Source organism: Oryza glaberrima, chromosome 8, assembly GCF_000147395.1.
Source record: "Oryza glaberrima chromosome 8, OglaRS2, whole genome shotgun sequence".
Lineage (NCBI taxonomy): Eukaryota > Viridiplantae > Streptophyta > Magnoliopsida > Poales > Poaceae > Oryza > Oryza glaberrima.
Window position 1 is genome coordinate 20734360 of NC_068333.1, and position 25511 is coordinate 20759870.

The 25511-nt window shown below is 40.9% G+C and overlaps 4 protein-coding genes across 5 annotated transcripts; 2 read left to right on the forward strand and 2 right to left on the reverse strand.

Annotated features, from left to right (window-relative positions):
- Positions 1-2027: 2027 nt before the first annotated feature.
- LOC127781763 (patatin-like protein 2) lies at positions 2028-5156 on the reverse strand. The gene is made up of 6 exons (XM_052308787.1): positions 4872-5156; positions 4598-4776; positions 4238-4427; positions 3619-3780; positions 2915-3223; positions 2028-2466 (listed from the first exon to the last, which is right to left on the reverse strand). Exons 1-6 carry the CDS (start codon positions 5013-5015, stop codon positions 2233-2235), a joined length of 1218 nt encoding a protein of 405 aa, XP_052164747.1. The 5' UTR covers positions 5016-5156; the 3' UTR covers positions 2028-2232.
- A 2925-nt stretch (positions 5157-8081) lies between these two features.
- Positions 8082-12729, reverse strand: LOC127783114 (uncharacterized). The gene is made up of 4 exons (XM_052310370.1): positions 12462-12729; positions 10357-10655; positions 9029-9517; positions 8082-8659 (listed from the first exon to the last, which is right to left on the reverse strand). Exons 1-4 carry the CDS (start codon positions 12727-12729, stop codon positions 8612-8614), a joined length of 1104 nt encoding a protein of 367 aa, XP_052166330.1. The 3' UTR covers positions 8082-8611.
- A 1138-nt stretch (positions 12730-13867) lies between these two features.
- On the forward strand, positions 13868-15538 carry LOC127781764 (protein transport protein SEC31-like). The gene has a single exon (XM_052308788.1). It carries the CDS (start codon positions 13992-13994, stop codon positions 15150-15152), a length of 1161 nt encoding a protein of 386 aa, XP_052164748.1. The 5' UTR covers positions 13868-13991; the 3' UTR covers positions 15153-15538.
- A 2604-nt stretch (positions 15539-18142) lies between these two features.
- On the forward strand, positions 18143-22795 carry LOC127781762 (uncharacterized). Of its 2 annotated transcripts, none has more exons than XM_052308785.1 (8): positions 18143-18289; positions 18534-18693; positions 19036-19121; positions 19207-19249; positions 20235-20291; positions 20375-20432; positions 21367-22217; positions 22301-22795. In XM_052308785.1, the coding sequence occupies exons 2-8, from the start codon at positions 18550-18552 to the stop codon at positions 22433-22435; spliced, it is 1374 nt and encodes a 457-aa protein (XP_052164745.1). In that variant the 5' UTR covers positions 18143-18289; positions 18534-18549; the 3' UTR covers positions 22436-22795. The 2 variants fall into 2 exon arrangements, with proteins under 2 accessions (XP_052164745.1, XP_052164746.1); XM_052308786.1 differs by having other exon boundaries at positions 22306-22795.
- The last annotated feature ends 2716 nt before the right edge of the window (positions 22796-25511 follow it).

A 25511-nucleotide genomic window follows, 5' to 3' on the forward strand; every position in this document is an offset into this window, starting at 1 on the left:
TCAACTTGGTGACTTGATAAGCACAGTGTAAGTGTAAATTAATATTCTTTTTGATGACGTTGTTTGCTCGGACTAATATAATTGCCACTGGAATTGGATTCCATAGAGTTGTATATGAAAGAATGCCTTGCCAAGATACGAGACAGAGATACAGTGGAAATATGAAACCTGTCTAAGTTGGCTAGCGTTCTGATCAGCCTGCAAGCAAAACTATTGTACGTACAGTTAGCTGATCAAGAATTATCTCAAACTTAATTATGTCTTCATAACATCTTTCATTGAGATTTCTTGCCGGCAAAGTATATATGTGACTTATAATGCATATAGAAGTTCGTTCAGTGCAGTTTCTTGGAACGCTAGAGAGGATATATGACGAGAACATTTTTTTTTTCCTGATTCACAAAACAGTCTACAAATGATAGTTAATTTTTGTTTAAAGATAAAGGAGATATTTTTTATTGCAGTATAAGATATCGTCTATAAATTATAGTTAAAACCAACTTATGATGAAAATGAAATTACATGTTAAAAAATAAAAAAGAAACGTTAAACTATGTTTTCTCCCTATACAAGTCATTTATATCGGGCAAATTGAGTAAATGCCCATGTACACAAATTGAGTAAGCCAAGAACAAAACCATTACTACAAAACAATACTTATAGTGCTAGTTTTTCCCCCTCATCAATGTTGGTTTTGAAACTAGCACTAATTATTGAGCACTTATGAGAGGATCCTCATGTTACCGGTTCCTAATCCGAGAGTGATAGGGTGACAATTTGAAAAACAAAAGAGCTGGTACGACTCTATTGAAGCCGAGCCGATGCATCATCATCGAGCATCTTTATCCACAAAACAAAACAATCACGAATCCAACTAAAGTAGCAGTCACAAAGGCATCCTAAAAATTGGTATGGTTGAATCAAACACTTTACAGAACATAGATCCAGTTTTTTGCATAATCTCTATGCATATACAAACATCCATATCGAACTTTTTTCGGAACAAGCACAAGACACGCTTGTTAACTAGAAAAAAAATCCCATTGAGTGTCAAGTCGTTTTTTCACCGTGATGGCATCAGATCCATCATCCCTCGCTCCTCCGGCATGAACTGTCACTAGCTCACACGTCGTTGCAATCAGTGCTTATTTATTTGAAAAACTAGCATGTGGAAACACATTAATACTGGTTTTTTTAATGAACCAGCACTTATGTGGCATCATTAATGATGGTTATTCCATGCGGATGACGCGCATGGGCCGGCGGGTGGACAGGAAACCGCTATCAATGCTGAGTTTTCTTTGTTTGGTATTGATAGGGTGTTACTCCCTCCGTCCTATAAAAATTACATTTCTAGCTAATTTAGGACAAAACAATAGGATTGGAAAATAACCACAATGACCTTATTTAATGAACTCATTGCATGCACACATTCCATATATACAAATGATTAAAAGGAAGTTTGAGAGAATTAACCCATATAATTAGCGTACTTTAATTACAAGCTGAGAGAACTTAAGGAAACTTATCTAGATGAATCAATTTGCTGGGGCCCAAATGGCTAGATATATAATTTTTATGGGACAAAGCCTTAGAGCTAGAAATGCAATTTTTTTAGGACGGAGGTAGTACGATTAAGCAGTTTTGTACTTCCTCCGGGCTAATAATACTTATCGTTTTAGATAAGGGTGAGGTCAAACTTTAGAACTTTTGATTATGAATCATTTTTAAAATATTTGTTTTTCAAATATGATAACTACATGTATAGATTAGTCTTAGAAAGTACTTAATAAAATCATATATTTGTTAACACTTTTATATATATTATAATGGACAATAATGGTTAAAGTTATTTTTTTAAGACCGTGCTCTTATCCAAAACAATAAGTATTATCAACCAGGAGGAGGAGGGAATAGCAGTGAACATGGCTTAACATGTGTCTTTTAGAGTCTGGACCCTCTGCTTCGTTGTGCAAAACATGGACTTATTTCTCCACATGTACTATATATGATTAGAGAAATGGAAGTTTTTATTTCTGATATATACAAAAATGGAACGAGGAACATGTTTCAAAGTAACAAACCACCCCCAACACACACATGAAGACCAATTCGATTCAATCAGAAGCAGTTCGACCATCACACATAACCGAGATTTTAATTTAAAGAGATTTTACGGCCTAGCAGAACAGTGAAATCACTTTAATTTTTTTTATCACTCCTTAATTCAATTTAATTTGAGGGCTCGTTTTGGCGCCGGCGCCGCTCGTCGGAGAGCTGCTTTGCGAACTTGGCAAGCTGATATCTGTTCGTGCCTTCGCCGGCCACATCCACGTAATGGCCGGTCTCCAGGTCTACTCGTGAGACGTTCTTGTCGAGAAGCATTTCCCCAATCTTCACCAGGTTATCCATGTTTTCCTTGGAGCAGTCGTCGATCGAGCCCGCACTGCCCGTCAACTGATCATACTGCATTTACACTCCAACAGATCGATCATATATCGATACAACATCTTGTTAAGTTAGAGAAAAAATTTCTAATTGTCTTCTTTATCGAAGAAAAGTCACAAATTACGACTAAGAACAAGGTGAAACTAGACCTTAGGCTCCTTAATTTGAAAAGAAAACTAGAGTTCAGGCTACTTTTGAGGTCCTGTTTTTCCCCAAATAGACTCAAACGCAGTGCAATATATGGACATTGTTTAGGTCCTGTTTAGGCTACTTTACTCAGTTTTGACGTTCCACTTTGATCATTAATTTTTTATTAGAATATTGTGCAAGTCTTATAAAGAAAAAAATATACTTATATGATTTTTGCGTTTTCAAAATATTTTAAGATACTAATGGTCAAAGTACGGTGGTACTACCTCTTTATGGATAGTAAAAACTTCTCATCCAGCACAAATAGGTATTTTACCTGTATGCGTAAGTAGTTCTTTTCGCATTGAAGAGCGCTGAAGAGCACACCGAGGTGGATGTCAACCATGTCAGCACTAGCAGAAGTAAACATGTCGATGATGGGAGCTGAGCTACCCTTGATGAGCCAGTTGAAGATGCCCCACTTGGCAGCGTCCTTGGCCTTGTATTTCTGATCGTGATTCGACCCACAGCCGATGGAGATCACCATGAACTTGCCATACTCCGTCGGCTTCACCGGGAAGAAGTCGCAATCTTCCTTGTCCTCGAGGATGATATACTTGGACACTTGGCTCATTGCACACAATGTCTACACATACAGTTCCATGTCTATATATTATTATATTCCAACAGATATACTCCCTCCGTCTCTAAATATTTGACACCGTTAACTTTTTAGCACATGTTTGACCGTTCGTCTTATTTAAAAAAATTTATGAAATATGTAAAACTATATGTATACATATAAGTATATTTAACAATAAATTGAATGATAGGAAAAGAATTAATAATTACTTAAATTTTTGAATAAAACGAACGGTCAAACGTATTTAAAAAAGTCAACGGTGTCAAATATTTAGAAACGGAGGGAGTATTATTAGGACTCTTTTGCAGAATGGGATTTTCACATGAAATAGTTTGATTCCCTTGAAAGTCCTAAAAAAAAGAAACCTGAGGTTTGCATCGGCGACACGTGGTGCTTACCGGGTTGTTGGCGGCGACCCCACCGTCGACGAGGTTGAACTCCCTCGTCTGGCCATTGTCGTCTTTGGTCTCGAAATAGTGCGCCGGGAAGAAGGTCGGTGCGGCGGAGGTGCTGATCGAAATGTCCGACAGGAGAGCATTCTTCAGTGGCTTGTACTTCAACTGATCATCACCAAACCATCCATATATTAGAAATTCCAAACATTTCATTATCCTTTATAGTTTATACCCATGTGTGTTGACTATAAGGTTTGGTCCCGATTACTCTTTAAAATGGGACACTTTCTTCTTTATATAAAACGTCTGCAACAGCCTGACCGTTCGAAAAAAAGACTATACACAAAAATAGTTTATATTTGGTTAATCTTCATTCGCCAAAAATTCTCTTGTTCTGATTAAGCCACCTAATTAAAACTGTGCACATCATCGTCTTAGCTCTATTTGTGGCTATATATTCCACTGGAAAAGTGGATATTGACATTGATGATTGATATCCACTACTAGAGCAAAATTGGTGGTAGCTGCTTCACTGATGGGGGGTAGACGAAAATTATGCTCGTGTGTAGGTGATGAGCCCGGTCACTGAAACATCATGGGAAGAAAGAAAACGACGCTGTACCTCGAATTTGGAGAAGATGGTTGGTTGCAGGTTAGCGATGTCGAAGGTGGGAATAACCACGTTCGTCAGCGCCTTGTCCAGCCTCGTGTCGCCGAGCTTCTCTCGGAGCAGCGAATGGAGGTACTTGCCGTCGTACTTTGGGCCACTCACCATCCTCAGCGTGCCGGCGATCTTGGACAAGACCCAGTTCCTGCGAATTCACCGGCTCATTCACCATTGATTAGAATATATATATAAATAATAATCAAGTTGTTGCAATCTTCAGCAAGCAAACGATGCATGTTGTACTAAGAAATGTAATTTTATATGACAAATTGGTTTGCTATGTGTGCATGCATATGCATGGGACTAGGTTACTACTTCTGTGGGAAGATGCTGGGCGAGTGTTCGATGTAGAATTTGGCCAATTCGTCGGCGGCGAACAGTGGCCGGTTGTTCTCGTTTGGAGCAGTGAGCATCGCCGTCAGGAGGCCACCGGTGCTCGTGCCGGCGACGACGTCGAAGTAGTCAGCGATCCTAGCATCCGGACCATCCAGTTTCTACACAAACTCAGACAAGTCATCACTAATAATTAAGTCACAGTGTAACAAGAACAATTCACAACTTTAGTTCAATTATATTGTTCATCACTTACTTGGAGCTCTTTCTCAAGGAAGGCGAGGATGGTGGCCGGGATGATCCCTCTGACGCCGCCGCCGTCGATGCTCAGGACGGTGACCATCTTGACCTTTTCAGGAGAGCTCGAACTTGCACCTTCCGGTGAGCTAGCACTTGCCATCGTTTTGCTACTTTGATAGCTCAAAATCAGGCTAATATTGATGCAACGACTTATGGAACGAAAGAAAGAACAATGCAAGATTGGCGGTGATTAGCAGGAAGGCAAGCAAGCAATTTGGGGTTCTTTTATAAAGACATGCACGTTTGCAACAGAAGGAAGCAAGGAACAAAGATTGGCCAGGTCAGCTGCAGAGATACATAGGCTAATCGGCAGTTGCCAACTAAGACTAATAAAAACTTCATCAAGAAAAAAAAATTAAGCCTAATAAACAACATCGTTTAATTAGCTTTAATTAATCATCAGTTCCTTTCAACGGTTTGGTGCCTTGCTTGAACTTTTCTTGAAAAGAATATCTATTAAAATGCTCTTAGTTTGAGAAGAAACTTAACAAGTGCTGCGTCAACTACAACTTGTCATATAATTTCGCAATGCTTGCAGATCGCGTTTAATTAGGATAACATACTGAGACGTGCTTAATTATATTTTCTCTCGAGCAATCATGGAAATGATAATAGCATGCATGGAACCAATGTGGGAGAAAAGAATTAATGTAGATAAAAAGGAATAAAATAAGACAAATTAACTAACAGCTTCGGTTAATTAAGTTGCATGGTTTGCAGTCACCAATCCAGGAGGAAGAAGCGAAAAACAGAAAAGAAAATTAGGGGGGAAAAAAGGAAAAGGAGATAAGGAAAAAGAAGAGGAGGGGGAAAAATTATGGTTGGTGTATTTTACTATATTTACGTGGTTTTTAGTAGCAATAAGCATCCACACATCTGCTCCGAGAGGTTAAGAGATTTGCAGATTTTGAGGAGAAAAAAGGCGGATATACAGTATATATTACATATTTGACATTCAAGGAAAAAAGAAAAGCAGATATATATTGCATATTTGGGTTCTGGTTACAACAACGTTCACTCTGAAAAGTTAAGAGATTTGCACATTTTGATAGAGAGAAGAAAAAGGAGGATACTTATTGTATATTTGGGTTCTGGTCACAACAATGGTACTGGTTGTTTGAGCCATGCATTAAAAGCCAGATCTAATTTTGTTTTGATTTCACTATGCCTTGGTTTTTAGTTAAGCTATAGGAGTATTTATGTTACCTTAAAAAGAGAATCACTTATATACCACTAGAATTTGACCAGTTTCCTTACATGTCACTTAAAGTTGGCTTCTCCCTTATATACCACTAGTTCAAGTTTTTCTACCCTTTTATGTCACTCCCACCACTATAGTGTTAGTTGACTGTTAGTCAAAGATTAGTTTTTTTCGTAAATGACCAATATGCCCTCTCAACTAAAAAATGTGTAAACTTCAAAAAATCATAACTAATTTATTTTAAATCCTTTTTGAGTGAATAAAATTTTGTCAGAACCAATGAAAAATGCTCTTTATATTAAAAATATTGTTAGAAAACTGCATGTTTCATGCTTACATTAAAAATTTATTTGTGATGGTAATGGCTAAAATTGCATGTGATGCAGAAAAAATCAATTTTCATATGTTGTATCCAGTAGCTATATTAGTACTAAAATACTTATTATTGGTTGTATACTAATTCTCAAGGGCAAATGCGTCTTTTTACAATGAAGTTAACGGTCAACTGACGGTGGACTGACGGCAATGGCATAAGGGAGGAGAAACTTGAACCGATGGCATAAAAGGGAGAAGCCAATTTGAAGTGACATATAAAGGAGCCAATTAATTTAGAGTGATATATAAGGGATTCTCTCTACTTTAAAAGCGGAGTTGTCCTCCATCTGCCCCATGTAGAGCAGTAGAGGTCGTCTGCTCCTTCTCGTGTGGTAACCATTGAAGAATCCTCTGCTTTATTATCCATAATCCATCCACCCAGCCATTACTCAATTATATGAGCTTGATTCGTGTTTATTCTCAATTCATCCAATCTCCAATTATATGGGTATGATCCATTGCAAAGTACGGGCATATTACTAGTAATTATAAAACTCTAAACCTAAAATTTGTTTCTGTTGCTTGTTCATGAGGCTTCGACTGATATCCATATATATTGGATTTTCTCAAATCGTATAAGAAATCGGAGCCATCTTTTCGCTTTGCAAACGAAAAGTAATTTGTGAATAAAAATTTTATATATGTGTTCTTAGCAATCTAAAAGCAAAGGCTGGAAAATAAAATTCGATGAAAAAACCTCAAAATCAGCTCATGAGAAAATTCAAATTTTAGCTGATAATTGTAAGCATAAGCGAAAAGATGAGGCCCAGATTTACATTTCCAATCAGACAGTTCCGTTCATATATATATATATATATATATATATATATATATATATATATATATATATATATATATATATATATATATATATATATGCGCTAAACCGCACCCAGGGTGCGCTATAACTAAAATGCTATGCTCCCCTCACACACACACATATGTGTGTGTGAGCATATGGATTAAACTAAGTTGTCCAGTTGGGGGTGGAAAATTCTATTATTTTGGTTGAAATATTGAACGGCTTGTCGGAAGGTATATATATTCAAAGGCTGAGATAATTAATGTTTCCAAGTACTTGCATTGACATCGTCAGAAAGTCTTAGTGCTCTTAAGAAACAAAATATATGCATTACAATGTAAACATGTTTACAACGAGGAACAGATGTAATACTACCAGCTAAGACCTAAGAAGATGCAAACATAAATCCACCAATGTTGTCTCTCTTTTCTTAACGTTATCTTCTCAAAGTAGAACGCGTGAAACAAAAAAAATACATACAGCTATTATGATTGATAAATAAGATGCTGTGAGCTTGTGTGTTGTGATTTGTGATAATGATCATACTAAAAAAGCTGTGGATCCGTGTTGTTTATTGACTACTTCGAACCAGGTGGGAATTAACCAAAAAAATAGTCGAGATTGTTAACCTGGTTGTTGAGTGGAAGGTAAAGAAACTAAGCTATTGATAAATATTTAATTAGTTATTTTCTTTTGTGTCGCACGCAATTTGTGCTTGGAGATGAAGTCGGTTTGATTGACATCAATTTCAGTTTTGCAAGTCTATACTGATGGAAATAGCGGGCACACTTCCCTTCCTTCACTTCATGAATAACTTCATGTACTACTGCTGAAACAAACCATGATGACAGGGCTGCGCAAACAAAATAGTAGCCCGGTGACCGAACAATAGTACAAGTCTTAATCATATTCTGTGATAAATTTATACAGGCTAACAGCAGGTCCAGATATGATCATACGAACGCCCTCCAAAATTATCAATCTATAGTAACAACAGAATTAGAACATTACAGAGGCTTTGGTTCACTCGCAAAGACAAATTCAGTTCAGTAGGCACATTATAGTACATCATCATTTTATGAATACATACAAGGAAAAAGAATTAGAAAACAGACAGTAAAACAACCACGGCACAACTAATAATCAACCTGTTAGATAAGATACCTGTGTTACAAGTAGCCAGTAAGTATGGAAGACTGACAGCATAGATGAGCAAAAATCTTTGAGGGACTCATGCTTTTCATCTGGCATTGAAAATAGCAATCTGAGTTTAAGGTCGAACCATTATCATGTTGCATCCAGAATGCCCTTAAAATGGTTAGCCAAGGCATATGTTAGGATCATCTTCATCTGAGTCAAACTCCACCTGCCATCCACCATTGCATTTTAATAGTTAGTGGATACAGATGCTGGTATAAATTTGGATTGCACAGTGGAGAGGAGAAATGAGCTATCCTCTATGAGGCCCTTGGGTCAAAGGACATTACCTCTACTGATGCCACATCACTGTCCGCCACAAAAATATGAAGTGCATTATGTGACTTAGTGTAAAAAGGCTTAGTAATTGGGAATCATTCATTATTGTTGATAGCAAAAGCAACTTAAATCTCATGACAGCAATACAAAGAATAATTAGCCTATATGAGCAAAGCTATTGTTATTCTTTCTATATTGAGTTGACTACTAAGAATAACATACAAAAGAAAGAGCCATACAAAAAAAAAATGTGACTCACATTTTCATCCCTGTACCATCTTCCATGGCCATCTCGTTTCCATCCTGAAGCAGTGAATTTGAGTTCTTGCTCCTGGCGTTTTTGGAAATCTGCTTGCTCCTCTGCAAGCATTTTGGTTGCAGTTCTGTCACCAGCAAAGAATTTTCCTTTCACAGTATCTCCACTCCATTTTTCCATTGGAACACTAGGAGTAACTTGGGAATCACACAGTGAAGAATTCGATGTCCTCTCCAGATCATGAGATTTCTTGTTGGCGCTGTCGATGATAAATCTGCTGGACTGTGCTTCCAAAATAGCTTGTCTTGTCTGCTGAATCAATGGTTTTTCTTTCATATCACTAGACCTAACACCATAATGTTGCTTACCAGAACTTGAAACGGAAGCTTCTGGAGAAATAGCAAGTCTCTTGTTGATCTCTTGTTGTCTTGATAATTCTTTCTCCCTCAGCCTCGATTCTGCTGCAATGTGCCGTGAACCTTTATTATGCATCTGTTCATTTGTTGTCATTTAGAGATGAAGAAAATAATCAAAGAACACGTGGTCGCAATTTTCAACAATACAAAATGCAAAAGAGACGGATAACGAACATATCTCGGTCTAACATATATATACTCCCTAGGATCATTCAACACAAAGTTTCATGTACAACATGATGCACAGAGCGCTTTAGACCGAAGGACCAACTTGGCCCCAAGCTCCTTTCATTGGATAAGAAACTGGATCTAGAGAGCCATATCACTCGATGTTTGAAGCAAAAATAGCTGACACACACTAAAGTAACATGGGCAAATGAACCAACCATACACACAGAATGCTACTGATCCAATATGTATTCATGACAATCCAGGAAATTTCACAAATAAGCTTCACGGACAAGATTTTTACATTATTCTAGACGGCAACAACTGACAACGATTGTGGCAAAGAAATTCAATACGGACAGAATAGCTCCACATCACATGACAACACAATAGCTTCACAATGCTAATCTCTTTAATCAAAACATCAAACACAATACCTCATCATACTTAACTTAAGGGAGGTACTACTGGCTTAGGACACCTACTTCTCTCATACCAATCCGAATTCTGAACCATTCTTATCAACATTTGAACCAATCTATCTTGTGACAGTTTCCTAATCCATGGTTCATTCAAACCCCAAATAAAAATCGATTGGTCAGGACTAGAAATTTAACGAGCCGGTCTTCGTGCTCACGCACAGGCAAGAACAATGTATGACCATTAAGCATCTAGAATCCAAGATGCTAGAATCCAACTACGTGGTTAGGGTAAAGGAAGGCGGGGGCACAGAAGGGGATCGCTTACGGAGAGCATGAGGGGGGAGTCGAGGACGGGGCGGTGGGGGCAGACGAGGCAGGCGAACTTGCCGTTGGAGAGCCTCCTGAACGAATCGGGCGAGGACGAGGATGGGGACGCTGCCGAGGCGGGGAGCATGAGGTCGTCGAGGCGGCGCTTCCGCTGCCGCGCGTCGCGCGCCCAGCTGTTGCCGCCGAACACGCTCATCTCGGCGTTCGCGTCGCCGCCGCAGTCGCCGCCGGGAACCAGGAGGAGGGGAACTCTGACCGGGCCGGATTTGCGCTCTACTTGGGCTTTAACAAGAGACTCTGAGTACGATGGGCTACATCCCGAAGTGGGCTGATTTGGCCCGGCCCATGACGCAACAATAGTACGGTTAATTGGGCTCTTCCTTTTGCACAGATTCCATTTTCTAATGGGTTAGTGAAGTAGTACTCCTCGTTTTTTTAAAAAAAAAAAAACAGTTTTTATAGGAGTACACTCCTGCCAACTTTGCTTGCCAAAATTGGCTTGTTTTTTTAATTAAAATTTTTTGTTGTTTTACACCAAAATTTTGATTGTTTTGCACTAGAAAATTGCTTACCAAAAATTTTGATTATATCAGTGATTCAGTGAAGGAGTAATTGTTTTTGGCACATGGAAGTGAGCAAATTTCTAGGTGATTGTACAATGTGATTACTTGGATTATATTCGACCCGTGATTTTATTTGGAAGTTCCATCTATGTTCCCTCATTCTCCCTAGAGAGTTTAGCGAAAATTTAGAAGAAACTACCGTTAAACATAAGGGGAAAATAACTTGTACCCCCATCGTCTCAAAAGAATGTTGGTTTTAAGCATTTAAGTTTTTCACAAAAAAAAAAGTTGATTTCTACTCCTTTTTCTTAAAATATAGCTACATTTAGCTAATTATCCAAGTACCTAGAAAGTATCTATATTTTTTGAAACAAAGAGCGTAACCACTTAATTACCCTTGTCGAATTATTAGATGAGCGTATCCCTTCAATACATTTACATCCCTCGCATCCTGCGACCACGTCGTATCTTACTTTTTTTTTTTTGGAATAACTCATACCAGACAGCACAAATTCATATTGATAGAGCAGGAAAAAATCATAAGATTATAACCCTGGGAGATCGTACTCAGAAAAACGAAGAAAAAAAACCACCACCCATGCACCGACAGCACCAATACACAAACCCAGGAAAATGCTAGCACCGAACCGGCCGCGCTAAGCCAACAAAGGAACTACAGCTGGAATCGCCCAAAACCCAACCCTAACAAACGATACCAAACTTCACTCTATCCACATCTTTAGGGTTGAGGGAGAGAGGGTGAAAGAGAAGAATGGAACCGCTCTCCCCCTAGACCCTCCGACGTAGCCAACTTGCATAAACTAGGGTGCTGGCACAGAAGGATATAGTCTAGAGCGAGCTTGCACCCATTGTATGGGAGGTTTTGGCAAGGGCTTGCTTAGACAACGACTCCAGGGAGAGAAACAACGAAAGCACCGTCGCCACCGTCCATCGAGTTCTCAAAGAGAACCGAGACTAAGTTTTCACCCGGTAGCCCCACTAGAGGGGATGAGATGGTACGACAACGCCCTCAAGAGGAAAAGCGAGCTCGAAAACGCCAATGTTGCCGACCTGACCAAAACCGGGCTAGGTTTTCACTCGCCGCCTACGATTCCACACCTACACGCCATTGCTCCACCACTGGCGGTCAGCCTCCGCGTGCCGCCACACGGCCACTCTCATTGCGCGCTCCATGCTAGACTCCTACGCGCTCCACTGCCAGCCACGCATCTAACGCCATGTTGGCCTACCGCCCGCCTGTCACGCCACCTTGCCACACGCCGGCCGCCCCCACCTCCACGGCCTGCTCACCGCCTCGCCCTCCTCGGAGGCACTGACCCACGCCTCCTCCGTGTGAGCATGCCACGGCATCAAATCGGAGCCTCCACGTGCTCCCTTTGCCCGCCGCCTTCTCTCCTCCTCGCGTCGCCTTCACGCTCTCAGCCCCGCTGCCCGCTCATCCTCCTCTACCCTCGCCGCCTCTCCCTCCTTAGGAACGCTGGGGCTGCCCACGCCCTATGCCTCCTCCACTCGGTCGCACCGTGGGCTGCGCCACCGTCGCAGTGGCCTCCGCCTCCTCCGTCGTAAGCGCAAACCCCTCTGGACGGCGCCATGATCTCCTCCGTCGACACCGCGACCTCCACCGCCAGCATCGCGACCTCCTCCACCTGCACCTCAGCCTCCTCCATGGGTACCGCGACCGCCACCGTCAGAGCCATGACGTCCTTCGCTTGTACCTTGGCTTCCTTCCCGATGCGGCACGGGCAGTGCCGCTCCATCTCGATCTGGCTACGGGAGCGCCACTCCATCCCGATATGAATGCGGGGGGCCAGATCCGCTGCCGAGGGAGGTGGATCCACCTCCGGCATGGCTGGATCCGCCACGCCGACCATTCAGTCACCACCTCCCACGACCCGCTACTACCGAGCAGTCCTCGGTGTCCCTGCCGCTGGGCTTCCTCGTGGGGGAGAGCGCCCCACCGCCGCCGTCCATATGGCCCCGGCTTTGCTGACGAGCCACTCGGGCAGCGGTGAGGCGAAGGGGAGGAGGGAGGGGGTGATAGCCGCTCACTCGAATTAAAATTACTAAACAATATGTTTCGTGCGAAAACGTTCTATATAAAAGTTGTTCTAAAATATCAAATATATATATTTGTTAAGTTTGTAATAATTAAAGCTTAATTAATTACTCCCTACATTCCAAATTGATCTACATATTTCATAGGTACACCAAGACCAAAAAAAGCTAATAACTCTCTCATACTATATTTACTCTAGCAGCAAACTCAATGCATGCACCATCCCCACTATTTTCTAGCCAATAGCAAATCAATATATTGCATGTGTGTTATAAATATATGTGTGCATGGATGCATGCATCAATGTCCATTTACTCCAATGCACAAATAACGAATAGACCTAATAAATGAACACAAATATGTAGGTCATTTAGGAATAAACCCAAAAAAATTATATGTAGATCAATTTGGAATGAAGGGAGTACGTGCTACTCTCTCCGGTTCTATTTTAATTGATGTTTTGGACAATGACACGGTCTACAAGATACATATTTGATCTTACTTTTCTATTATAGTATATATAATAAATAAATGCATGTTTATTTTTATTATAGTACTTTAAAAGATAAATCTGTATGTATATGTTGTTCTAGTTCCTTTAAACTAAATATTTTTAAAGTTATTGATTGTTAAAGTTATAAAAGTTTGACCATTACGCCATATTAATATGGAACCGGAGGGAGTAATAGCTTTCTCATGTGCGTCAGCTTAATTTTCTTCTTCATTTATGGAGTCGTAAATCTATGTGTGTGGACGTAGCAGTTCATGTTCATGCTCTGTTCCGAGTCCTGTGACACGAAGATCGAAACAAAAACACAAATCGAGGACGCCGACTAAAATTGCTGGGCGCACCCGCAAACCCCACTACCACCACCGGGCCCCTCTTCGTCCTCCTCCGTTCCATCTCCTTCTCTTCTCTTTCCCAGCAGAATCCCAGTCAAAATCCCCCGTGTCCTCCCCCCCTACGGCGGCGAGGCGACGCGACGCGACGCCATGGATCCCGCCGCCGCGCGGCGCAAGGCCGAGCGGTGGATAGGCGTGGCGGAGAAGCTCCTGATGGCGCGGGACCTCGAGGGGTGCAAGCAGTTCGTCTCCCAGGCGCGCGCCGACGACCCGACCGCCCCCGGCGCCGACGACCTGGCCGCCGCCGCGGACATCCTGCTCGCCACGCAGCGGCGGCGCCTCGCGACGGGGGCGCCCAACCCGTACGCCGTCCTGGGGCTCGACTGCGCCGACCCCGCGTCCCGCGACCCCGACGTCGTCCACTCCGCCTACCGCCGCCTCTCCCTCCTCCTCAACCGCTCCCACCCCGACCGCCCCTGCTTGCATGCCTTCGCCGACGCCGCCCGCCTCGTCGCCGAGGCGTGGGCGTTCCTGTTCGACCCTGTCCGCAAGGCCTCCCTCGACTCCAGCCTCGACGCCGCAGCCGCCGCGGCGGCACCTCGCCCGCCTCCCGCTCCCTCTCCACAGAAGCAGCAGCCGCAGCCGCAGCCGCGGTCACCGCGGCCAGCCTCGCCACCGCCTGTTCCCGCGGCACCGGAGGTGGCCTCGGCGGTGTCGACGCCGCCGGCGCGGCCAAAGCGCGGGCGGCCGCCACGCGCCGCTAAACCCCAACCGACGCCGGAGCGGCAGCAGGAGGCGGAGGTGGAGGCGGCGGCGACGTTCTGGACGGCCTGCCCATCCTGCTGCAACCTGCACGAGTACACCCGCTCCTACGAGGCGCGCACGCTGCTCTGCCCCAGCTGCCGCAAGCCGTTCTTCGCCGCGGCAATGGCCACGCCGCCGCCCATCGTGCCGGGCACCGACATGTACTACTGCTCATGGGGCTTCTTCCCGATGGGATTCCCCGGTGGCCCTGCGTTCGCTCGACCAACCAGTTCTTCTTCTTCTTCGCCGACGAAGCAAGCACCGGCTGCTCTGGGATTCTATCCAATGGGACCCTACTCCCTGCCATTGCCAGCTCAAGGCGACGCTGCCGAGGGCAATGCAGCAGTTGGTTCCGGTGATGGCACAGTGACAGCGCCGTCGCCGCCGCCGCCGCCGGCGGCGGCAGCGCCATTGCCGGTGAAGCCCAAACTTGTAAAGCTTGGGGCAAGGAAGCGAGGGAGGCCCAAAAGCAGTAAGAACAAGCATGTGGTGATCGAGATCAATTAGAATGTTTTTTTGGCAAATTTTGCTCTTCGCCAAACTCATGGTTCTGAATGTGCACGATAGATTCTTTGTTTGCTGATGAGAGGGGCAAAAATGGGGTGAAAATGAAGAGAGATTGGATCTTCTACAAGAACAGCAATTTTGGTGATGAACAATTTTCCTCTTCTTTCAGTTGGAAAGTTGGTTCTCATTAGATGGTTAGATTCTGTGTGTTGTGCCATGCCACCTCGAGCGCAAGATTTGTTGTTGTAAATTGTAAGATTATCAGATGGGTTGTTGGTAGTGCCAAATGTACATTACTTTAGGATGATGCAACTTAATCTTTATCTTCAGGAGAAAAAAAACACCACCTTAGATAACAACCTAATATTTCATCTACAATCTCATATATGGTCTACTAAATTTATTTTTCTAGACATGGTTTGTCAAACCAGTTGTTAATAACTAATATTACTCCTAACTCGATTGTTAAAAAAACATATTAAAAATTATTTAGTAATTCCCGCAGCACTTGGGAATCAACTAGTTTCTATACAGTTCAAACCATATATTGCTCAATAATTATAAAGCTTTTACTTCCATAAATATAAATATAAGAGATTCTAATGTTTAAATTTCATTCACAAATATAGAAGATACTATAGTATTATTTCTCCCACTCAATCACTCTATAGGCTCTAATCGACAACACTGCTCTTCAGCTGTAACCAGCTACGCTATAGCCGATGTATATATTTTCTTTACCATGCATGCACTGTAGTGGCTGCTGCTGTGCAGCTACAATTTAGATACACCGAACATACCCATATTTATTTTCTCCCTATTTTACCCTAACAACCCTTCCCTCACCCACCCATTAATTAATGAGGGCGTCATAGTTATTCTCTTTATTCTCAAGCCCTCTTTGATTTTCTAGCAAAAACATATAAATTTGGAGGGTTTCAATACTACAGAAAAAATTTCTATAAAGGTTTTTTATATAAAGGAGTGAAGCATATACTCTCTTGCTCTTGAAATTACTATAGAATGGGTGATCTTATAGAGATTTTATAGGAAAATTAGCAAAAGCTCCATCCTCTTGGAAATTTTTCTTTGATCTATATCTCTCATCCGATTATTACTTTTTATACGGTCTATTCAAACAGTCATTTATATTTATTTTTGTTTCACAATACTCTATTTTGGATTTATATTCCTATCAAAATCGTGTTTTTTTCAACTGCTCCATTTTTTCAATTCCAAGTTTGAAAAGAACTAAATCTCTTTAGTAACTCTAGGCATAGCTATAAGCTTTTGAATTGAGGTCCTCTGGTGTGAAGTCACATGGACATGATCACTGATTATGTGGGTCACTAGGGATGAAAACGGAGCGGATAGTTTCTATCCACTCCGGAGAAAAACAAATACATATACCTTTCGGAGCGAAAACTCTCGAATAGTTCATATACGGATGCGAATGAATGGTGTTATTCAAATGTTCGCTGAAGAGATAAAAGACATACCCCATTTCTTTATAACTTTACGACATTCAATATACCTTTTTAGATTTTAATAGTTGCCCATCTCTTAACACTTGTCCACACTATTAATATTATTTAAACCTTTAAATATTTTGTAAATTATACAATATTTCATATAAAATGGTCTAATTATATATGATGATATTTGTTTCTATTAGAAGTTAAGGTGGTTTCCGTGTTCCGAGAAAAAATTGTTTCCATATTCGTGTTGATCATATTCGATCATTTTCCTATTCGAGATATTTCGTATTTGTTTCTATATCCGAGCTATTCGTATTCGTTTTCTTAACTAGCAAAAAAAACTGAAAACAAATATGGTATGAGCATTGTCCATCCGTATCCGCTCCGTTTTCATACCACGTCGGTCGATAACCGCTATTTTCTTTTTCCATTTTCTTTTTTCCTCCAACATTTGGATAACCGCTAGATCCAGCAAGAAGGAGCCCGGATCTAGCGTCTTCGCTCTTTGTCGGGGCAGCTCCTGCGTCCCAGAGCCCCTGCAAGCCCCTGACCACCACCACAACAACAACCATAACAAATAGTGTGTATGACAATATGGGAGGAGAAAAAGACATGTCGGTTACTATAGGTGCATGTGAAGGCGGAGAGGAGGGACTATGGTGGCTCATGGAGAAAGAGTAGTGATGGTGGCTCATGGAGAAAGAGTTTGTTGTCGATACAATCGCTAACCGAGTTTGTTATTTTTTTTAAGTATTGATAATACATGGGCCACCAGTCATCGTAAAGAAAGAAATACTAATAGCTACTCCTTCCGTTTCATATTATAAATCATTTGAATTTTTTCTTATTCAAGTTTGACCGGTTTATGAAAATATATATTAATATTTTTTTAAAAAAGTATTATTAAAATATATTCAATGTTAGATTCTACTCCCTCCATACTTGCATAGGAAGTCGTTTAGGACAGCGACACGGTTTCCAAAACATAACTTTAACTTCTTGCTTCTAATAAAATATTTATTGAAAAGTAATATATGTAGAGCCTGTTTGGTACAGCTCTAACTCCTAAATTTTGCTCTAGGAGTTAGGTCTGGAGTGGAGTTGTGGAGCTGCCTAAACCCAGCTCCACAACTCTAGTTCATTTTATGAGAGAGCTCCACCCAGCTCTACTGCCAGTTTTGGTGGAACTGAAACTGTTTAGCTAAGCTCCAGCTCTAGGAGGGGTGGAGCTGGAGCTGGAGCTGTACCAAACAAACCCGTATACTTTGATGAAAGTATTTTTCAAGACAAATCTATTCATATAATTTTTACATTTTCAAACTCAAGTTCACAATAACTTGAGAGTTATTCATGATTTATATTTTTAAGGTTTGACTTAAACATTATCCTAAACGACTTCCTTTATAAGTACGGAGGAGGTATGAAACTAGTTTGGCATTTTAGATGCTGTTAATTTTTTCTATAAATTTGTATAATTTTAGATGCAGCATAATATGACGAAACAGAGGGAGTAGTTCGAAGGTGTAGTAGTCGCGTGTCGCGAAATGTCCCGTCTCGTTGTCTCCTCCGCTCCTTGCGCCGCCGCCAAGGCGAGTCGCGGCTGAGCAGGGAGGGGGCGGCGATCTCCATTTGGCGAGCAGAGCAGGGGAGGGGATTCTGGTGAGCATCCACATCCTCTTTCTGATTCATCTCTCTCCCACCGGGACTACTGTTGTCTGGAATTTGCTTTGCGTTAACCCTAGCTTCTCTTCTAGATCTGGAAAAACCTCTTCTCCTCCTTAAACCTCTCAAAAGTTTGGGGGTTCAACTGAACCCCCCCATGTCCAAAGTTGGATACGCCCCTGCTTGTGGACAGTCTCTATAACAGTTTTTTTTTTCTTCTTCTTACTCTGTGCTGGTGCAGGTCTGAACTGATCATCATGGTGAAAGAACATGCAGAGAAAGGAGATGGCGTTCAAGAATGCCAATCGTCTCCTGCGCTTTCAGAAGATAACTTGAGGCACAGTTTCCGATTGGGAGATATTACATGGGTTAAGCACACTGGCTCGTGGTGGCCAGCACAGGTACGATTGCATACATCTTCCGAGCTTTAACTTTGAATGCACAAAGTATCGTTCTTTCATAAGATGATGAGATATTTTCAGTGAACGGTGCATTAGGCAGGCTATATTCTAAATCGTAAAATATTAATGTTGGCTGGGATAATAGATTGACATTTGTAGATATATGGAATTGGCATGAACTTCTTTTTGAAGTTCAGATGATAATGCCACCATCTTTATGCATATGTGATGCAGAAGCTAAGAAGTGGACTTTTGCTGACTGCTACTTTGTCCATGATCCTAGTTTTCCCATGTGTATATTTACACTGGTTTTGTTTTGTTTTTTTTTCCTCTGAATTCAAGGTCGTTGAAAATTCATGTATCAGCAGCAAGCCTAAGAAGACGGCCAAGCATCATGTTCCAGTTCGTTTGTATGGCACTTGTGTACAGTAAGGGATCTTATTAATGCGCTATGCCTTCTTTTCTTTCCATGATATTCTGGTGACAAAAGTTTATTTCTTTTACTATTTTCAGCATGTACGTAGACCCTTGGAAGTCTAACATGGAATTCAAAATGGTATGCACAATATCTATTTATAAGGATACTGATATATTGTCATTGCTCCCGTGCCACTCATTGTAGATTTAGAAAGAAAGTGCCTCTGACACAGTTGACCATGAATTCCATAACTCACAGTCATCCTCCCTTTCTCCTTTGATGTTCCCCTCACTTTAAACCTCTCAAGTAAAAAACTTCCAAATTGAACAACTTGACTCCCAACTGCATTTCAAACTTTGAACCATAAAATTCCCAATATTATAAACCATGGTTCAAACTTTAAACTATGAAAATAAAACAAATTTCAACTGCAAATAACAACTTTCAATTAAACAACACAATTGCTTTCAAATCAACACTTTGAATGCTTCAGGCATGACATCAGATCTAAGGGCAGCGGCAGCACGTGCTGGATCCGCTAGTAGCAGCATGGCAGTGGAGTTAAAAAAATGTGCCAGATCAAGTGTGAGAATGGAGTGAATGGGGGAGAGAATGAAGAAGTGAAAGGAGATTTTCACATGGTCGCAGATAACTTAGCTGCCTCTAAATCATAGTTGGCCTGTTCTAAACTTCTACTCCCTCTGACAGATATCCAAGGCAACCATGATATCACTAGGTGCTTTCTTGGCTGGTTGTTGGCTTATAAGCAACAGCCAGAATTTGAATTCTAGAACTTAATTTTAGAGTTGATTTGGGTTTTTGTAATTGTTTTCTATTTTTCAGCCTTGTCTTTTGGACTGCTAAGAAAGTAAGAATAGAAATATAAAAGTCTTACACTAAAATTATATTTGATTGCTTCGTTTATTTTCTTCGGCTTACCAGGTTATCACTGCAGTATGATAACATGAACCAGTTTAGAATGGTTATAATACAACTGCTTGAAAAAGCTGGTTTGGGTTTTCAAACTTTTAAAAAAATCTGTGCCATTTATCTTTTCTCTTGGAAGAAAATGAATCATATCGATATTCATTTTATATTTCACATATGAGCTCATCGCATGCAGATGCTGAAGCGAGAGAATAAAAGTGCAATGGAAGCATTCCATGAGGCCGTTAAGAAGGTACGACAGTCACCTTTGCATAATTGCATCACATATGTTAAGATGTAACTATGTTTAGCTGCTGAAAACATCCCATAATGCAGGAGCTGTCCCACGTTAATTCACCTTGCGATTCTACTGAAGAAGCTGGCAACTTGAAAGGTGAGTTTCTGTTTTTACCTGAAGATATATATCACATATACAAGTTTTTTTTACTCAGCTTTTTAGTGGTTATGGATAATGATTTGATCATTCGTTCAATCCCTTATTCGCTCTTTATTACTAGAGAATTTTTGTTCTTCTGCCATCCAGAATTTACCCCTCTTGCTACTACTGTCAGTTAGACTTTGAGTTTGTAAAATGACCATTCCAACCCTGCCTCAAAGCTAACCATTGTAGACCTTCTGTCAGTGGGAGAAAATATCTAGGTGGATGACTGGATAACTGGATGACACAGTGAGGTTTATAAAACTGATATATGGGTCACATTGTCAGTAACTCATTGTTGAGGCATGTTAGTCTTTATTGGAATCGAGAACAAGAAAATGGTAATCGATTACATTTGAACAAGCAGTAGTGGAAAACAGAAAAGAGCCATATGGCGATACTAACAATAGATAGAGCAGAATTTGGATGACAGAAGAAAGAATAGCTATTTTACTAGTAAAAAATAAGAAATTATATGTCAACAATGCTCTTTTTCTGTTAATAAAATCCTTGCAATGGTGGTATTAAGAAGTAGTATGGAGCAGCATCACTTTGAAGGTAATTGATATACATGATCTTCAAAGTTCAAACATCACATAATATCAAATATTGCTCAATTGGATATGACGAACATAACATGCAAATGTACTCTTTTTCTATGAAACAAAAGGATTTTTTTTGCTTGGTGAAATGCAAGCATGTATAAGTTTAAAACTGTCATTAATTTTGATGATATCAAGTGGGTTCTACAGACAACATGTCAATGGCACATTGGTATTATTTCCTGACTCATGCCATCTATTTAGTATTAATCCATTTGCCCCTAATTTTGCTTCTTTACTATGTACCTAAATTTATTTTCCTGATGGTGTGACTGAATTGGACACAGCCAAGACCTCTTCCAAGAAAGTCAGAAAGCAAAAGGGCTTAAAGGAATCACCAGCCTCTGAGCATATGGGAGAGGATACAAAAGACCAGCATAGTGCAGAGCAGCACCAAGAACTTGGATATACTGCAACAACTGGAGTTGCCACTCGTAAAGGAAGAAGAACGCGAGAAGGTGCAAGACAACTCAGTCCTACTGATGGTGAAGATCAAGCCAGTGGTAAAAAAGCTTCTATTGAGGGTTCAAGTTATAAGACAGAAAAACAAGTTGGTTCTGTATATGATGAAGAGGCTTGTAAGATGACAACGACAGAGAGATCAGTGGGTAGAAGGGAAGGACTGAGACGATCTGCTTGTACACCCATGAAGGCATATTTAGATCCATCGGAGGATAGAACATCACTTTTCAGTGATACAAGTGCAAGTGAAGGTGCAAATGAAGTAAATAGAACACCAGAGAATTCAAATCAGCATGAAGATGATTCAACCATAGATGGAACTTTGGCTTCTCATGCAGAAATAAGGGTTATGGTTAGGGATATACTGTTCAGTGACATTATTGCCAAGCAGCATGCTGCTGAGATGGCATATGTAGATGAAGTGATCAATGGCATTTGCTGCGCTAGTGAATTGAACATAACTGGTGATCCTACTCCTGTTGCAAAGGGTGGACGAGGCATCAAACGAGGTGGTAGTAGGGCAGAGGCGGAGTCAAGTAACATTACACAGAGATCTAGAAAAGGGAGAATAGATCAAGCAAGTAGCAATGGAAAGAAAAGAGCTAAGGACACCTCAGAAACCATGAATCATGACAACAGTCCCAACTCTTTCGAGAGAGGGCCTTTCGATAGTACTGTAAGTAGATTCCCTTGCCCACGCCCATACTTCTAAACCTTATTATCTCAAATTTCAACACTAATTTGACCAAAATCCACCAGAGCAGGGATGCAGCCATGGAGGAACTGGGGCAAGTTAGCGCGCGTCAAATCAGGATCATGCAGAGTCTTGCTTTGATTGCTCCGTCAGGATCCCCGTTTGGCAAAAATGGACTGGTTGCATCAACCAGTTTATAATTCTGAGTTAATTCGAATATCCTTGAAAGGTTCGGAGCAATACTTCCAACGTTTTGCAGTCCTTGGTTCCACAGCATTTTGGATACAGATATTCGAAAGCTATCATAACTCATGAACTCAGCTTCGGTTACACCTAACCAGTTGCTCGCTTAGGTCTTTTGGAGAAACCCACAACGCTACATGGTCTTCTAGAATGCAATGCGATTGCCTTTATGTGTAGTAGAATCGACTGAATTTAATTGCAATGTGAGCACAACATTGTATCTGTAAGGCCACAAAATGGTCCCAGTATACTGCCAACTGAATTCATACATGAGTACACTATTATTATGTTAGTACTAGTACCAAGTTAAGGCTCAATTATTCTCTTTATCTTAAGATATCAGAATGCGCCACCGTTTGAATTGAGGCCCCCTATTGCAATGTTCATAGTGATTTAAATAGCAATGAAAAAACTTTAAAATTAAGTTTTAAAATTTCAATTTTGGCGATGGTTGATTTCATACAAGGGGAACTATGGGGCCTGAAACTTTGGTGCCAATAATGCATTGGCCTACTGGTAAAGTTAAACAGTGTACTCCCTCCGTTTCAATATATTAAAACCTAGGACAGGATGGGGATATTTTCTAGTGCTACGAATCTGGACAGACTGTCTGTCCAGATTCATATTACTAAAAATGTCTCATCCTATTCTAGGTTTTAATATATTAGGACGGACTCATCCTGTTCTAGGTTTTAATATATTGGGACGGACGGAGTATGAACAGCTTGTAACAACATGGTTACCAGTGTTGACCATTGCAGAATTGCAGGTTAGAGTTAAACTTGAGCTTGGAGGTGACGACTTTAAACCTTGGAGCAGTATTTACTCTTGTCTGCCTTGGAGGTGACCAACAGAGGACTGATGGATGGACTGAAAATCTTCTTTCTTTGAGAAGTTTTAGGTGCCGGTGAAGAACGTCAGAGGGACTGTTTCATCTTCATGAAGAACAATACGCATCTGAGAGCCTGTCGGCATTGACATGACGTCACGTCTGCAGATGATTCCTTCCCTGAACGATCAAGATAAACAAGGTTCCCTGTTGGCTGCATGGCGATTGTCAGCCCAGGTCTCCTCCCGAGAACATTCCAAGTGCTCGTCACCTAGCTCTAGAAAATGTATGCAAAATTAGGGAAAAAAAGGGAAAAAAAGTATGGCATAACCCTTAAAGATAAATAAATGAACGGAGCCATCACGATATAAGCGAAATGATATATTTGCAAACGAAAAGTAATTTGTGAATAAAATTTTTATATACATGTTCTTAGTTATCTAAAAGCATAGGCTGAAAAATAAACTTCAATGAAAAAACCTCAAAATTAGCTCCAAATTTAAGGTTGAAAATTTAAATTTTGGCTGATAAACATAAGCATAAGCGAAAAGATGAGCTTAGAAAATTTGATCCATATTAAGAGAAAAAAAAATTATGTATAGTGAAGTTTTGATCTCGTCCACCTTTTTCACAATGTGATGTGAGAAGAGCTTCATGCTTAACAAAAGAGAATGAAGAACAATGTGAATATATACTAGTAGAGCCGGATCCAGTGTGGGTGCCACCCTACCTCGCTGGATCACTATTGATAGAACTAGAGAGGGAAGGGGGAAGAAGAGGGAGAGAAGGAAGAGGGGAGGGGAGGGCACTAAAGGAGGAGGAAGGAGATGAGTTTCTCTCTAATTTTATTTTGGATCCATCTTTATACACGAGCACATACATGAAGATACATAGTAGCTTCTATTGGTAGCATGTTTTACCTATCAAGGTCTCGTTTGAAATACATGCAACTTTTTTTTGACGTAATACCTGGAACCTTTTTAATATCACACGGCTTAAACTAGCTCTTGTATGATCCTTCACAAATCAGAACTATAAAATTACCGTGTTCCAAAGGATGTCCCAAAGTATTTCGAAATTTGTAGTACCACCACATTAAATTCCAGGAAAAAAGCTAGATTACTCCCAAAGCACATTTGTTATGAATCACAAAACGGAGTGCGTTTTTATGAGAAAGATGTAAGCCTTTGCTGCCTGGACAGGGAAGAAGAAAGAAAGAAAGGGCAAACCAAAAAAATAAAAAGTGAGTGAAATGGTCTGCATACGCATCATGAAGCTTGACCTGTCACTGCCTTCTCTCCTCTGCTTTCGATTGCGTTTTGTAAACCAAAGGGGGTGGTAGTACTGAAGCTGCCGCGTCGCGAGGGGACACGCCATAAAGGCCACGGTTAACTTGTCCCTTGTCTCGGTTTAACCGGAGAGGAGAGTGAGGTCGCCATGGTGAAAAAAAGCTGCGGCCCATCCGGCATTTCTCCTTTTTGTTTGATATTACACGGTAGAATCACAGGCGCACACATCCCACTAACATCCTATAAATGTGTCCCCTAACACATGCTATAACACATGCTATAAGATATGAAAACCAGCGATATATTTCTGATCTTACTGAAGTCCTGTTGAAAACCAACATATATACATGTGTAATATTCGTGGAGATTTTGACATAGTAGCAGAGTCATGTATCACTTAGTGCTTCCCCGGCTCCATCCGGCATTTCACTGGAGCGATGCCGGTGAAATGGCACCAGATAAAAAGGCTCAGCTGGAGAGAGTTTTTTTGACCACTGTTTGGGGGTATGCAAAGCCCTGTGCCGCTTGTCTTCGACATCATGAGTTTCCTTCTTACTCCCTCAGTTTTAAAATGTCTGACACCGTTGACTTTTTAGCACATATTTAACCATTTATCTTATTAAAAAAATTTATGAAATATTTAAAACCATATGTGTACATGAAAATATATTTAACAATGAATCAAATGATATGAAAAGAATAAATAATTACTTAAATTTTTTTGAATAAGACGTATGGTCAAACACATACTAAAAAAGTCAACGGTGTCAAACATTTTAAAACTGAGGGATTATATTTGTGCCAGAGAGGCTTCGAATGACTACACACGACCCTGCTGCATGAAGCAGTAGGTATCGTCGTCTGGGTATCATGGGCAAAAATAGCGGTAGTGTGTGTAAAAAAAAGTTTGATTCG